The sequence below is a fragment of the Nicotiana tabacum genome, chromosome 9 (genome assembly GCF_000715075.1).
Source record: "Nicotiana tabacum cultivar K326 chromosome 9, ASM71507v2, whole genome shotgun sequence".
Lineage (NCBI taxonomy): Eukaryota > Viridiplantae > Streptophyta > Magnoliopsida > Solanales > Solanaceae > Nicotiana > Nicotiana tabacum.
In genome coordinates this window covers 126,564,960-126,582,105 of record NC_134088.1, presented here as the reverse complement: position 1 = coordinate 126,582,105, position 17,146 = coordinate 126,564,960, and the positions used below count along the sequence as shown (strand labels likewise).

General features: G+C 44.0%; 1 protein-coding gene across 1 annotated transcript; it reads left to right on the top strand.

Annotated features, from left to right (window-relative positions):
• Positions 1–576: 576 nt before the first annotated feature.
• On the top strand, positions 577–8,965 carry LOC142164142 (pentatricopeptide repeat-containing protein At1g05600-like). Its single transcript, XM_075221330.1, has 2 exons — positions 577–620; positions 7,607–8,965. Exon 2 carries the CDS (start codon positions 7,631–7,633, stop codon positions 8,963–8,965), a length of 1,335 nt encoding a protein of 444 aa, XP_075077431.1. The 5' UTR covers positions 577–620; positions 7,607–7,630.
• The last annotated feature ends 8,181 nt before the right edge of the window (positions 8,966–17,146 follow it).

The following is a 17,146-nucleotide window of genomic DNA, read 5'->3' as shown; positions in this document are numbered from 1 at the left end:
TTAGAGTATCTATAAGTTGTAGGTAAAGAGGATGATTGTGGTCGATTGACGAGAAGTTGGTTGCACTAGAAGTAGGAGAGACAATCGCATAATCTGTAATCGGCATTTTAGCAGTTTCGAGTTGTAATTCCACGCAATTCCAGCAATTTTTAAACCTTAACTTTCAATTCTCTATCACTCTGAGACAATTCAACACTGTGTGACTGAATTAAGGTGAGACGAGAAGAAATTGAGCGAAAGTTTGAGCTTAGATCGAAGATGCAAGCTTTGATACCATATTAACTTCCATGGCTATGGCGGTTAAGCTGGAGAGGAAAATGAGAGAACTCGATAGAACAGTAAGCATAGAGAGAGAGTAACTGATTCTGTTGAACCGTAAAAAATGACTGTACAAACTAATTTGTTGCTACAGTATTTTATTTATACACATTTGTATATTAACTAACTAACCAACTTTGTTAACTATTATAATAAACTTAACCATAGTTAGATAGACTTGAGTACACTTAACAATTTTTGCCGCATTACCTCCCCCCCCCCCCCGAAACTCCTCGCATTACCTTCACCACTGCACACACCTTCTCCGGCCACCTCGCTCGACTTGGGCCACCCGCGACCAGGTAACAATCTTCTTCTCTTCTCCTAGTCTGTCTTCTCTCATCCTCTCCGCAATTCTCCCCCTAGTTCCCTAGTTCTGTAGGGGTGTGAGTTTTATGTCTGCTGGTGAATTCAGGGTGATGCGATGACTGAATTGTGGTGTTGGGTGTGCTCTTTTCCTATGAACTTGAATTCCCACGTGGATTTAGGGGGAGGGGGGGTTGTCGGGGTACTTTCGCTTGAGCAAAACGCACTCACTAAACTACACACAACATGTTTGATGAATTGTCGTAGTGGACAAAGTGAGCCCGCTGGTGAAGTTCTGAGTAACCACGGCCTACTTGACTAGGGTAGAGCATGAACTTAGTGATGGGTGTGCGTGCGTACTGTCATGGGCGGCTTTCCAGCCATGCCCCATGATCCCTTGGACGCGCCCCGTGGCATCCTGGCCAGCCTCCCAACGCCCGTCGCCACGGTCGGCCCCGTGGTCTCGGCAGCTCCAAGTGACAAGCGCGCATGTGCCTCTGTCGCCCCACCGATAGCCATCGCCAGCGCCCAGCCACAGGCAAAAGCCAACAGCGCCGCGCGCGCAGACAATGCCGCGCGCGCAGACCCTGATGCTAAAGACAAAGTTGCTGCCAACGGACTTGCTACTGCTTTGTAGAAGACTAAGTCCTTTTCATTGTAAATATAGAGTAGTTTTGCTGCATTTTCTTTAAGTGTGATTTTCCAGCTTTCATAGGTCTAGTCATGTAACTTTGGTTTATTTTTTTTAAGCATTATTAAGGGGGACCAAGCAATCAAAACTTTCAAGCAAGCAAACAATTCTCTGTACTGGTGTCTCTCCCCCCCGACACCGTCTTGTTTTCTGTAATAGCTTTCATTCAATGCAATCAAGCTTTCTTTCATTCTCAATTCTCTTTTCTGCTCTCTTCCAATTGCTCATGACATTGGTTTTCCCGTACGGCACTGACAATCTAGTCTAGCATACGGAGGGGACCTCAGTTGGCGGACAGCAACCGTACTGACATCGGTTGCCTAGCCTTACGTCACCCTTCCAAGGAACTTCAGGAAGGTGCCGCGTAACAGTTGGTATCAGAGCCTAGGCTCGACATCGGACGAGGGATCACATTGCAATTACCACCATTTCTGACCATGGTGAATTATGGGGATCGCATCGCGACCCTTGAGGGAACGGTTGACGCATTACGGCCCATCGTGGAAATGGTGCCCGATCTAAAAACCAGCCTAGTGCAAAGGTTGGACGACCTGGACCGCAGACTCATCCAGGCCGAAGTTGACATAGAAAACATCAGCCGCGACTCTGAAGGAGACCGGCAAATAGCAGCCACAGAGGCAGCTGAAATTTTTGGTAAATTTGAGGTCCTCCAGCAGGAGCGTGTCGAGGATTTAGCCAACAGGGAACAAGAGGCAGACAGGGTGACTGCCATGCAACAAACCATTGACAACTTGACAGGCCAGCTCAATGTTGTCAATGCTGCTTTACAAGGCCTACTTCGAGGAGGCGGAAACCAATTTGGGGGTGGTGTGAACCTCGCCCCCATGGCACAAAAGCTGAAAATTCCTGAGCCAAAGCCATACAGTGGAGCTCGGAATGCCAAAGAAGTGGAAAATTTCATTTTCGACATCGAGCAATACTTCGATGCCGTGGGAAGCCTGGAAGAAGCTAAGAAGGTAGCAACTGCTGCCATGTATCTTCAGGGTGATGCCAAACTCTGGTGGCGGGTGAAGTACGAAGCCATCAAGGCAGGTGAAGATGCCCTCGACACATGGGCGGAACTGAAGGCAGCCATACGCCTACAGTTCTTCCCCGAAAATGTTGAGTACAATGCCAGGAGAAAGTTACGGGAGCTCCGCCAGACCAAATCAGTGCGAGATTACGTGCGGGAATTCTCCGCGCTCATGCTGAACATCCGTGACATGGGGGACAAAGACAAACTCTTCACCTTCCTGGAAGGGTTGAAACCTTATGCCCGGATGGAGTTGCAGAGACAAAGGGTAGACACGTTGCCTAAGGCAATCCAAGCAGCAGAGTGCCTTGGGGATTACCAAGTGGAAGCCCGGAAGGATAGGCCTCAACAGCCTGTCCGAGGAGGATACAAAGGGGGCCAACCAAACACTAGTGGCCCTAGCAGAAGTGGAAGAGACCGGAGTGCACCCAAATCCAAGACTCCCTCTTCCGGCAGTACTAGTGCTGCATCTAACAACAATGATCGGGGGAGGAAGCCCCCCTCAGGATGTCGCCATTGCGGCGGACCACATTGGAATAATGAATGTCCACATGCACAGATGAATGCCCATCAAGCTTTTGAGGATGGGACGGATGATGACGCCGATGATGCGGACCAGACCGAGCCAGTAGGTGCATTCAATGCAATTGTTGGCTCCATTTCTGAGCCCTTAGCGGGTACCAGTGCCGGTATCCGCAAGAAGAAGGACCCCTGTCCAATTGCCAGGAAAGGAAATAAGAAGGCGAATTTGAGGACTCCTCCTCATCAAGAGAGGACCCTAATGTTCGTTGACATGAAGGTAAATGGCAAGCCCATTCGGGCAATGATAGACACAGGTGCCACCCACAACTACTTAGCCTCGACTCAGGTGGAGCATCTTGGACTAGTCGTAGGAAAGGGCAAAGGTCGTGTGAAGGCTATCAACTCACCACCTCAACCAGTGGGTGGAATAGCCAAAGAAGTACCAGTGAAGCTTGGCCCTTATGAAGGAAAGTTCAACCTGCGCGTAGTGATCATAGATGACTTTGAGTTAATCGTGGGGATGGAATTCCTGAGACAGACCAATACCATGCCCGCACCGTATGCAGACATGCTGCTGATGATGGGGGCAAATGGGGCCAAGCCCTGCATTATTCCGTGCATTCCCATGAAGATGGCAGCCGAGAACATCTCGGCCTTGCAGTTGAAGAAGGGGGTAAAAAGACATGAACCCACATTCCTGGCTACCCTCTGCATGGAAGATATAGAACGCTCCTCGGGTCCCATTCCTGCACCCGTGAAGGAGTTACTTCTGGAATTTGAAGACATCATGCCACAAGACATGCCAAAGCGTCTTCCGCCTAGGCGAACTGTGGACCATGAGATTGAGTTGGTGCCGGGTGCGAAGCCACCTGCCCGAGCGCCATACAGAATGTCACAACCCGAACTCGCCGAGCTTCGGAGATAATTGACGGAAATGCTAGACACAGGGATCATTGTGCCCTCTAAGTCCCCATACGGGTCCCCTGTGCTATTCCAAAAGAAACATGATGGTAGTTTGCGACTCTGCGTGGATTACCGGGCTCTAAACAAAATCACCGTGAAAAACAAGTACCCTATTCCGCTAATGGCAGACTTGTTTGATAGACTGGGTAGTGCGACGGTATTCACCAAAATAGACCTGAAGACAGGTTATTGGCAAGTTCGGATTGCCGATGGTGATGAGCACAAGACGACCTGTTTGACAAGATATGGGTCGTACGACTTCCTGGTTATGCCCTTTGGCTTGACTAATGCGCCAGCCACATTTTGCACCTTGATGAACCAAGTCTTCCGAGAATACATTGATGAATTCGTTGTGTTTTATTTGGATGACATTGTGGTATATAGCCAGACACTAGAAGAACACCTGGAGCATTTGCGGAAGGTCCTAGCCCGATTGCGGGAGCACGAACTATATGCGAAGCTATCCAAGTGCTCCTTTGCTCAGAAACAAATTGACTTCCTCGGACATGTCATCGAGGAAGGGAGGATCAAGATGGACCAGCAGAAGATTCAGGCCATTACAGAATGGCCGCCTCCTAAGGATATACATGCCTTGAGGTCGTTCCTTGGCCTATGCAACTTCTATCGGCGGTTTGTGAAAAGTTACTCCCTCATTGCAGTGCCGCTGACAGAACTTCTCAAGAAGGCCACCCTGTGGGATTGGGGCCCCAAGCGGGCAAAGGCCTTCGACGCATTGAAGATGGCTATGTCCAGTAGCCCAGTCTTGGCCCTCCCTGACTTGGCCAAGCCATTCGAAGTGCAAACGGATGCCTCCGACTATGCACTTGGTGGAGTATTGCTACAAGGAGGGCATCCCGTAGCGTACGAGAGCCGGAAACTGAAGGATGCAGAGCGACGCTATGCCGCCCATGAGAAAGAATTATTGGCTGTCATTCATTGCTTACGCCTTTGGAGGCATTATCTACTGGGAGCCCCATTCGTGGTCAAGACAGACAATACAGCTGTTAGCCATTTCATGACCCAGCCAAAGCTGAATGGACGACAGGCTAGGTGGCAGGAACTCCTAGCGGAATTTCACTTCAACCTGGAGTACCGAAGTGGAAAGACCAATCATGTTGCTGATGCACTCAGTCGGAGAGCTGATCTAGCATCGATGTGTGTACTCGCCGCCCTAAAGGGAAGCGAAGTAACCACCACCATAAAAGACCAGATACAGGATCTACTCATCAAGGATCCTGCTGCACAGTATTTGGTTGATTTGGTAGGACAGGGCAAGACTCGCCAGTTCTACACCGAAGATGGGTTCCTGAAGGTGAAAGGGAACCGACTTTATGTTCCTAAAGGAGGAGATCTGCGACGGACTCTTCTTGCAGAATGCCACGATACTTTGTGGGCCGGTCATCCCGGCGAGGAACGCACCATGGCATTGCTTCGCCGTGCATATTATTGGCCTCAAATGGTCGATGACGTCGCTCAGTATGTGAAGACTTGTCTAGTATGCCAGAAAGATAAGTCAGACCGCTTGACGCAGGCAGGGCTCTTGGAACCACTAGCTGTACCAAAAAGACCTTGGGAAAGCGTTTCCCTGGACTTCATCACCGGATTGCCCAAGGTCGGAGATCTCACAACTATCTTGGTTGTGGTGGATCGGTTTTCCAAGTATGCTACCTTTATAGCAGCCCCACAATATATATTAGCAGAAGATACAGCTCGACTATTCTTCTCTCATGTCGTCAAGTATTGGGGCTTACCTAAAGACATTGTTAGTGATCGCGACTCACGCTTCACTAGCAATTTTTGGACCCAACTCTTTAAGTGCCTCGGGTCAAAATTGAGTCATAGCTCAAGTTTTCATCCGCAATCTGATGGCCAGACGGAGCGATTCAATGGCATGCTAGAGGAATATCTCCGGCACTTTGTGACCGGATCGCAGAAGAATTGGGTGAAGCTTCTGGATGCTGCTCAACTGTGTTTCAATTCACAAAAGAGCTCAAGTACCAACAAAAGCGCTTTTGAAATTGTTACCGGACAGCAACCGCTACTCCCACATACAGTGAACGCACCAAACATGTCAAAATCTCCTCGGGCTGCCAGCTTCTCAAAAGAATGGAAGCAAAATTTGGAGATAGTGCGGAGCTATCTTGTCAAAGCCCAAAAGCGGATGAAGAGGCATGCTGATCAGAATCGCCGCTTTGTGGAATACCAGGTGGGAGACAAAGTGATGGTCAAAATCCCAAAGAGGTACTTGTTTGCAGGGGTCCATGACCCTCGCCTACTGCAAAAATATATTGGACCCTTGTCCATTGAAAGGCGCATTGGGAAAGTTGCATACCGGGTGGATACCCCAGCTTGGTGGAAAATCCATCCTGTTTTCCATGTCAGTCTCCTGAAACCTTTTCGGGAAGATGTGGAAGATACTTCACGAAGCCAACTCACAATACCAAGTATTCGAGGCCCCAATTCAACCGGAAAAAGGCGTGCTGAAGCTATTCTTGATGATCGAGTGATTCACGCCTCAAGAAAAGATCACCAGGATTTCTTGGTGAAATGGCAGGGATGTGATGCAGAGGAGAATACTTGGGAGAGGGGAACAAACCTCAAAGCCTACAAGAGCCTGATTGATGATTACCTTGCAAGGAAGGCGCCGAGGACGTCGCCAACTCAGGTGGGGGAGAATGTCATGGGCGGCTTTCCAGCCATGCCCCATGATCCCTTGGACGCGCCCCGTGGCGTCCTGGCCAGCCTCCCAACGCCCGTCGCCACGGTCGGCCCCGTGGTCTCGACAGCTCCAAGTGACAAGTGCGCATGTGCCTCTGTCGCCCCACCGATAGCTATCGCCAGCGCCCAGCCACAGGCAAAAGCCAACAGCGCCGCGCGCGCAGACAATGCCGCGCGCGCAGACCCTGATGCTAAAGACAAAGTTGCTGCCAACGGACTTGCTGCTGCTTTGTAGAAGACTAAGTCCTTTTCATTATAAATATAGAGTAGTTTTGCTGCATTTTCTTTAAGTGTGATTTTCCAGCTTTCATAGGTCTAGTCATGTAACTTTGGTTTATTTTTTTTAAGCATTATTAAGGGGGACCAAGCAATCAAAACTTTCAAGCAAGCAAACAATTCTCTGTACTGGTGTCTCTCCCCCCCGACACCGTCTTGTTTTCTGTAATAGCTTTCATTCAATGCAATCAAGCTTTCTTTCATTCTCAATTCTCTTTTCTGCTCTCTTCCAATTGCTCATGACATTGGTTTTCCCGTACGGCACTGACAATCTAGTCTAGCGTACGGAGGGGACCTCAGTTGGCGGACAGCAACCGTACTGACATCGGTTGCCTAGCCTTACGTCGCCCTTCCAAGGAACTTCAGGAAGGCGCCGCGTAACAGTACCCATGTCGTAGTGTCGTTGTTGGCAGTGCAAGTTAGCACACCTGAATGTTAGTTGATAGTTTGGCACGATTGTTGGATGTATTATTTGTTTGCCTGAGTCCTGCTGCCGTGCTTTCTCAATATCACTCTCAATTGGACTATTAAAAGAAGATGTTATATGCCAATTAGAACTGCCTAAGTCTATTTTAGTTGGAAAATAATAAGGAGGATAAGTATATGTCGCGTACTGCCATGGACTTAAATTGATATTATCTTGTATGTTATTGTGTTTCAATTGTGATACCGAGCTGAATTTGGAAGTCAACTTGAGGTTTGTAAGTGTTATGCCCTGTCTCGACTTTCTTATGAAATCATCATCCTTTTATAATAATTTCTCTTCTTTATTGTTTCAGAATCCATCAAGTTTGCTGCTGCTAATGGGCATAAGATGGCCAAGGGTTTTAACGCCGAAGCAGCTCTCACAGATAATACAGAGCCAGAAGAATCCACTAAAAGCGCTTCAAGTCTTTGACGAAGCAAAATTCAAGTATCCAACTTACCATCATAATGGTCCTGTCTATGGCACTATGATTAATATTTTAGGCAGATCAGGTAGAACAGCTGAAATGAAGAGAGTAATTAATCAGATGAAAGATGACTCATGTGAGTGTCATGACTCAATATTTGTGAGTGCCATTAGAAGTTATGCACAAGCTGGATTAACAAATGAAGCCATGTCTCTTTTTAAGTCTCTTCCGGAGTTCAATTGTATAGATTGGACAAGATCTTTGAATACGCTTTTGGAGATATTGGTAGAAGAATCTAAGCTAGAATCAGTTTGTCAGTTATTCCTTGAGAACTCTTATAGATGGGAAGTGAAGTCTCGGGCCTATTTCTTAAATTTGTTGATGAATGTTCTTTGTAGAATGAAACGGTCAGATCTTGCATTGCATATTTTCCAAGAGATGAGTTACCAGAACTGCTATCCAAACAAAGAGAGTTATAGGATCTTGATGAGGGGTCTGTGTGAAGAAAAGCGGCTCAATGAGGCTACTCATCTGTTGTACTCAATGTTCTGGAGGATATCTCAGAAGGGTAGTGGTGAAGATGTTGTTGTATATCGGACTCTATTGGAAGCATTATGTGACAATGAAGAAGGGGAGGAAGCCATTAATATTCTCGGCAAGGTACTGCGGAAAGGACTTAAAGCTCCGAAAAGATGCTACAAGCAGATTGATCATTTTCGATGCCAAAATGGTGCTGATACAGAAGATATGAAAGTATTGATTAATGAAGCTCTGATAAGAGGCATAGTTCCCAGTTCAGATAGCTACAGTGCAATGGCTGTTGACTTCTACGCTGAAGGAAAGATTGATGAAGGTAACAAGGTTCTGACGGAAATGCATCACAGAGGCTTCAAACCATCGGTGGGGATTTATGAAGCTAAGGTAGCTGCATTGTGTAGTGATGGTCAGGTTGATGAAGCAGTTGCGGTCATTGATTCTGAGATGATGCGGAAAAACTGTGTTCCAAATATTCAGTTGTATAATGGTGTTATAAAAGGCCTATGCCATGAAAGAAAATCTACTTCAGCTGTTAAGTATTTGGAAAGGATGTCTAGGCAAGTAGGATGCGCGCCAAACTATGAGACTTATGAAACTTTGGTAGATGGGTTTTGTAAAGATGGTAAATATGTTGAAGCAAGTAAGATATTGGAGCAAATGTCAAGCAATTCCTTAGTGGGTGCCAATAACACAAACCTAAAGCGATAATATTATGTTGCTATATAAAAACCAGAGCTCCCTACTCAATATGCAAGTCAAGTTTAAGTTCTTTTCATTCTTTCTCCAAGTATTGTTGGCTGCATAAGCAAAATGACAAGCATAGGGAAGCTGGGGCAATGGCCTTTACTTGTAACTGCTTTGGCAATTTGCTTTATAGCCAGCACTGTTGTTGCTGATTACTCTTATGGGTATGCTTCTCCCTCACCTTCTTATAACTCTAAGAAGTATTACAAATCACCATCTCCACCCAAGTACCTAGTACCTACTCCTTACTATAAGTCACCTGCTATTGCAAAGCACTACTACAAGTCACCAGCTCCCGCAAAATACTACAAGTCGCCGGCTCCCGCAAAATACTACAAGTCGCCAGCTCCTTCGAAGAACTACTACAAGTCGCCATCACCTGCAAAGTACTACAAAGCGCCAGCTCCCGCAAAATACTACAAGTCGCCAGCTCCTTCAAAGAACTACTACAAGCCGCCATCACCAGCAAAGTACTACAAATTGCCTGCTCCCTCTAAATATTATAAGTCACCGCCGCCACCAAAATATTACAAGTCCCCAGTTTACTACAAATCTCCACCACCACCAACTTATTATGAGAAATCACCTTCGTATTACAAGTCACCTCCTCCAACATACTATGAGCAATCACCTAAGTCACCTCTACCCCCACCAAAATACTACGAGCAATCACAATCTTCTTACAAATCTCCTCCACCTCCACCAAAATACTATGAGCAACCATCGTCATACAACTCTCCACCACCACCACCAAAATACTATGAGCAATCACTAATCAATTATAAGTCTCCACCTCCACCGTACTACAAAGAATCTACACCTTCCTACAAATCTCCTCCACCTCCACCAAAATACTACGAGCAATCACCTATAACTTACAACTTACCATCTCTTCCAAAGACTTATGAAAAATCGCCATCATACTTCTCACCTCCACCACCAACGAACTACTATAAGCAAACTCCCGTCTATGCCTCACCTCCACCACCTGCAAAATACGAGCATGCCACCTATGTTTCACCTCCCCCAGCAACCTACTACTAATATTAATCAAACCATTCACTTCAATCAATTTTCACCATTTCTTTGATTTTTAGATCCTTTTCATCCTCCTATTTGGAGGATTTCTATTTTCTCTCCCAAAATCTTATGCGTGCTTCCCCAAAGGGTCGGCTTCTGTTGCTGTGTGCTCATTTTAATTTATAATTTGCATTATTTGATATTCAAGATCCTCGAGATCTCAAACAGTAGTTTGGCTCATTGTATCAATTAAGCTCCTTTCGGTGTAATCTCTTGAGAATTTTATTTTAATTGGTTGATAGTATCTTCTTCTTTATTACTACTATAGTTTGTTCTAATCGGGCTATTCTTTTCTCGGTCTATAAGTATATCTCCTGCTCTTCTGTTCGATCCAAACTCTTGTTGAGGAGCGACCACTGCAGAGTTTCGTATTTATTTTTCATAAACCTACTCTAGTAATATAAAAACATACATTACATATTATGTGCGAGAGCGAAACTAGCTTGAACGAGATGGGTTCAATTGAAATTCATTCATTAAAAAATATGTTGTGTAAATAAGGCAAAAACTATTTTTTTTAGTTACATATTAGTTGTTGAATTCCCTTGACATAATGAAAAGTTCTAACTAATTAAGTGGCAAGGGGGAGTTCAAAAATTTCTTTAGATTACATGTCTAAATTTCAGGTATAACATTTTTGAATCGCCTTATATAAATTCCTAACTTTGCAACTAATTACACGAGCAATGCATTTAAGAATTTCATGAACACTTTTTGCAGCATGAACCCATGCATCAGTCTTGAGCTTTCTAATGTTGAGTCCTCCGATTTCGTCTTGCAGGGGAAGGGTAATCATCAATATATCAGAATGACGTCGTACCCCGACTGAAGGTCAGGGTTGGGACATTTTTGATAGTAGTTGAGATTTATAACGTAGAGTCCAGTGCTTCTTCCCTGAAAACAATTGTTATAGCTTGTTTTGAGTGCATAAATATGCAGTATCCTTCCTTTATATAGAGTTAAAACTTCTATACATGGACGGTGTAATATAATTTTTGCACTATCGGGTAAGTTAAAAGATAATGTACAGGTGCATAAGTCAAATTTCATGAACTGAAGAAGTTAAGTATCGGCCTAATCAAATTAATTTCAATACTTACTCAATGAGCGTGTTTAATCTTCCCCCTCACGAATTGACCTCTGCCCCCAGACGGAGCACCTCTGAACTCTCCAGAGTACCTGAACCGCTTATCTCTCATAATCTGCTCTCGGCTCCGCTGACGCACACCCTCAATCCTCCGGGCTATATCCACAACTCGCTCATAAGAAGTACCCATCTCAACCTCTCGAGCCATAGTGGCCTGAATACCAATATGTAAACCGGCTACAAACCTCCGCACTATCTCCGCCTCAGTAGGGAGTATCATAAGTGCATGGCGAGATAATTCATAAAACCTCGCCTCATAATCAGTCACTGACATCTGACCCTGCTGGAGCTGCTCAAACTGAAACCGCAACTCTTCCCTCTGGGAGGGTAGAATATACCTATCCAGGAAGATATGGGTGAACCTGTCCCAAGTCATGGGAGGAGAATCTACTGGTCTACCAAGAACATAAGACTGCCACTATCTACGGGCTCTGCCCTCTAGTTGAAAAGTAGTGAAGTCAACCCCATGAGATTCCAATATCCTCATGTTGTGCAGTCTGTCCCTGCAATGATCAATGAAGTCCTGTGGATCCTCATGTCGCTCACGCCCGAAGACAGGGGGATGTAATCTAGTCCATCGGTCCAATAATTTCTGAGGATCGGCGGCTACAGCTGGCCTAGGCTCAGGTGTAGCTACTGCCACTGGCTGGACTTCACCCATGGGTAGTGCACCCTGGGTCTGATATACAACAGCTGCCTATCCATCAGCCTGCGCGGTAGGGGTCTGTGCTCCGCCGCCCGCTTGAGATGTGGTTGGGTCTGCCAGAAATAAACCAGTCTGAGTCATATTGTCCATGAACCGCAGCATACGACCCATGACATCCTGAAATCCCGGTGCAGATGTGAAATTCACCGGAGTTGGCTCTGCCACAGGCACCTCATCTTGTTCCTCAACAATGTGGTTCTCTGCTGGACCCACTGGCGGCATAACTGGAATAGTCCTGGGACGTCCTCGCCCTCTACCACGGGATGGAGCCCTCCCTCGGCCTCTAGAAACTGGGGGAGTAGCTCTTCCCTGGCCTGGAACCTCATTCGAGCGCGTTCTCTCCATCTGAGAGAGAATAAAATAATGATGTTTAGTACTACATTAATTGCACGATAGAATATGAAGAAAGGTAGTTTCCTAACACCCAAGAGCCTCTCGAAATAAGTACAGACGTCTCCGTACCGATCCGCAAGACTCTATTAGGTCTGCTCATAACTTGTGAGACCTATTTGAACCTAGTACTCTGATACCATGTTGTCATGACCAAATTTTACCTATAGGTCGTGATGGCGCCCAACACTACAGCTAGGCAAGCCAAGTTAATAAATTAAGCATATATTGACAAAATTTAAAACCAAAAATAATAATAAAACACAAATTCTACCAATGTGTGTGCCAAGACCTGGTGTCACAAGTGTATGAGCATCTAGTAGATTATACAAAACCTCAAATACTGTCTGAAATAAAATAGACAGAATAGTAAAAAAACAATACAAGGAGAGACACTAGTAGCTGCAGAACGGCTCAGAAAGGTAGCTCACCACTATGCCCCTGGATAGCGTGGGTGTAAGACGATAGGTCCCCACTAGTACTTGCCTCAGGTCCTAGACAAAAAGTGTAGTATGAGTACGTAAACAATGTGTACCCAGTAAGTATCAAGCCTAATCTCGAAGTGGTAGAGACGAGATGGCCGACTTTGATACTCACTATGGGTCAACAATAATAATTGAAATACAATTAGGATATTTAAATCAGCATGATTTACAGAATTTAAAATAATTTATTTAATCAGCGGAAATAATCAAATTCCTTCAAATGCAACAATTCTCAATATATTAATTAAATTCCTTCAATTCAAATAATTTCCAATTTATCAATTAAATATCATTTACAGGAATAACAATTAATTCTTTAACAAGCAAGAATAATAATTCATTAAATTCCAAGGATTTTTCAATTTATCAATTAGCTTCGCAAGCTGAAATAAACTATTAAAGTATCGTGTAATTATTATTATTAAGCATGATTTCTGTCGAGGACGTACGGCCCGATCCAGAGTGTCGTGTACACTGTCGAGGGACGTGCGGCGCGATCCATAGATGCATCTATCCTGTCGAGGCATTCGGCCCGCTCCACAAGAAAGGAGGACATTTTTTATGTACCTCAGGAAGGAGAGTATATTTATCATAAGATAAGTTCGGGAGGAGAACAATTTTTTTAACAATTAATTTATTTAAACAGAAAATCAAGCATATGAGATTTCCATCCTTCAATAACTTTATCTAACAATTCACAATATAGTCATATATATCAATTAATACTAATTAAACAAGAATTACAATTTATACAAGTAATTCATACTTTGAGTCCTAAACTACCCGGACTTTAGCATTTATAGTAGCTACGCACGGACTCTCGTCACCTCGTGCGTACGTATCCCCCGCAATTAGCAACATTTATTCAATTTAATCCCTATGAGATAATTTTCCTCTCACAAGATTAGACAAGAGACTTACCTCGTCTCAAAGTCCACTTTCCGATTATCGCGTCGCGTAAAATTCTCGATTCAATGCCGAAAACTCCGAAACTATCCAAAAGTTATATAAAATAATTAATATATGTTCAATAATTCGAAATTATCTATTAAATAAATTACCCTATCCAAAATGGTAAAATTTCTAAAATTCACCTCGGGCTCACGTGCCCGGATTCTGAAAATTTTCGGATGAAAATGTTACCTTTCAATTACTAGTTATAGTCTACCTATAATCTATGTATTTAACTCAAGGAGTGTGGAATTAACTTACCTTTCAATTGCTAGTTGAAATCTCCTCTCAAAAAGCTCCAAAATCGCCCAAGAATGGAAGAAAATAGGCTCAAAATGACTGAGCCCCGATTTCTTTAACACATTCTGCCCAACAGTGATTTTCGCACCTGCAGACAGTTTACCGCACCTGCGGAAAAGCCTCGCAGGTGCGAGCTTAGCTTGACCGCCCAGTTTTCGCATCTGTGCTCTTTTTCTCGCACTTGCGCGTTCGCCGGTGCGCCCGAGATTCCGCACCTACGATGGCAGGCCTCCCTTCCTTTTTGGCTTCTGCACATAAACCTCGCATCTGCGAGAATCGCACCTGTGGCTGTCCAAGCGCAGGTGCGAACGCACCAGAAGCAGAAGGCTTCAACTCTTTTTTAAGATTTTTCCAAAATTGATCTGAGCCTCGTCCGGTTAACACTCGGGGCCCCCCGAACCCCGCCCGAACATACCAACAGGTTCGAAATCATAAAACGGACTCGCTCGAACTCTCGGAATGCGTAAAACAACATCAAATCTAAGAATCATACCCTAAACCAAATTGATTCAAACTTAAGAATTTCAAGTTCTTCAATTTACTTCCAATGCGCCGAAATATATTTAAACTACTCGGAATGACACGAAAATTAGCGTGCAAGTCTTAAATCACTATACGAAACTATTCCCAAACTCAGAATTCCAAACGGATTTTAATTACTCAAAATCCTACTCCAAACCAAATTTAAAGAATTTTAAACCTTCAAATAGTTGATTTTTACTATTAAGCGTCAAAATGCTCCCGGGTTATCCAAAACCCGATTCAGACATACGCCCAAGTCCAAAATTATCATACGAACCTATTGGAACCGTCAAATTCCGATTCCGGGGTCGTTTTCTCAAAATGTTGACCGATGTCAAACTTGGCCTTTTAAGGCTAACTTAAGGAACCAAGTGTTCCGATTTCAACCCAAACGCATCCAAATCCCGAACCAACCATCCCCTCAAGTCATAAATTAATATAAGCATGTTCGGGGAGTTTTATTTTAGGGAACCGGTTTCTAAACGTTAAAATGATCGGTTGGGTCATTACAGTTGTTTTTGGCTTGATATGTGAGAAGTCTCAATCAACCCTTCTTGTATCTTCTCTCTTATGAAGTGGTAATCTATTTATATGTATTTTGTTCTCTCATGATACATAGGATTTGCTGCAATTTGTAATCCAGCTTTGTTTTCACAAAACAGCTTCATTGGCAACTGTACATCCATTCTTAACTCTTTCAGCAAGCCATTGAGCCAAACCAGCTCTGCCACTGTGTGTGCCATGCTTCTATATTCTGCTTCTGCAGAACTTCTAAAGAAAGTACTCTGTTTCTTAGCTTTCCAAGAGATCAATGAATCTCCTAGCATGATACAGTAGTCAGTCACAAATTTCTTTGACATGGGACAAGATGCCCAATCAGAGTCACAATAAGCTTCACTGTTGTGTCCCTTTGCTTGACATGAGAATTCCTAGACCATGGCTGTCTTTTTATGTATCTAACTACATGTAGAGTTGCCTCATAATGAGATCTCTTGGGTGCATGCATGAACTGACTTAGGTATTGAACTGCATAAGAAATGTCTGGTCTGCTTATTGTGAGGTACAAAAGTTTTCCAATTAACTTTTGGAAACTCCCCCCGTCTTTCAGTGCTTCATCAGAGGTTCCAACATTGATACTTTTATCAAATTCTGTACTTGTAAGCTTTATATTCTGCTCCATAGGTGTATCTTTAGGCTTTGAGCCTGCTAGTCCCACATCTGAGATCATTTCCAATGCATATTTCTTTTGTGACATCAGTTTTCCCTCTTTAGACCTTGCAAATTCTATCCCTAGGAAGTACCGCAACTCCCCTAGGTCTTTTAACTTGAACTTCTGGTGTAATATAACCTTTACATTCTGAATCTCATCTAGATCATTCCCTATTACAAGTAAGTCATCTATATATACCAGCACAAGCATAAACTTGTTTTTGTCAGCGTTGGTAAACAATGAATAATCATGTTTGCTTTGTGCAAAATCAGAATCTAAGAGAGCTTGAGTTAGTTTTAAATTCATTTGCCTAGATGCTTGTTTTAAACCATATAGGAATTTTAGTAGCCTACATACTCTATGCTCCCCCTTGCTACTAAAGCCTTGGGTCGGGGACATGTACACCTCTTTCTCATGGTCACTATTAAGGAAGGAATTATGAACATCCATTTGGAAAACATGCCAGCCCTTAAGTGTTGCAGTAGTAACTACAGTCCTTATAGTAGTGAGCTTGGCCACAAAGGAGAAGGTGTCATGGAAATCCAGACCTTCTTGTTGTGTGTAGCCTTTAACAACTAGTCTAGCTTTGAATCTCTCTACTGAACCATCTGCATTATACTTAATATTATACACCCATTTGCAACCAATGGGAACCTTACCAGCAGGTAGATCCACTACTTCCCATGTGTGGTTTTGCTCTAATGCCTCAATTTCCAATTGCATGGCTTTAATCCACTTAGCATCTTTACTAGTTTGGGAGAAAGAAGAGGGTTCAGTGTCTGAAGAAAAAGAAGCAAGGAATGGCTGAAAGTGTGAAGGTAGATGGGAGTAGGAAACAAATTGTTGAATGTGATAGGAAGAGGAAGAAGAAGTGGTAGTTAAGAGGAGATGTACATAATCAGTTAACCAAATAGAAGGTCTGGTTACCCTTCCTGATCTTCTAGGTTGATCAGGAGTGGTAGTTACAGGAGTAACAGAGGTAAGAGAAGGGGTAAGAGAGGTTGGCATATGTTCAGAGGAGATAACAGGTGATGATTACTCAGGGGAGATAGGTGTAGACTCAATTAAAGAAGTTGAATCAAAGGAAGGTTCAGGTATAGGATTAAGAAGGGGCTTAGGATGAAAAGGAGCAGGAGAGGATGCATTGGAAGGAAGGAAATGAGATCTGAGGAATTTAAAAGGAAAGATGTGTTCTTTGAACACAACATCCCTGTTGAAAAAGAATTTCCAAGGCTCACTACCCGACCCGAGCGAACCAAATCATGTGATGCACCCAAATCATATGCATGAAAACCAATTTAACTGCGGAAGCTCCTTGAAAATCATATATATTTTCAAGTTAAGTGATAAAATA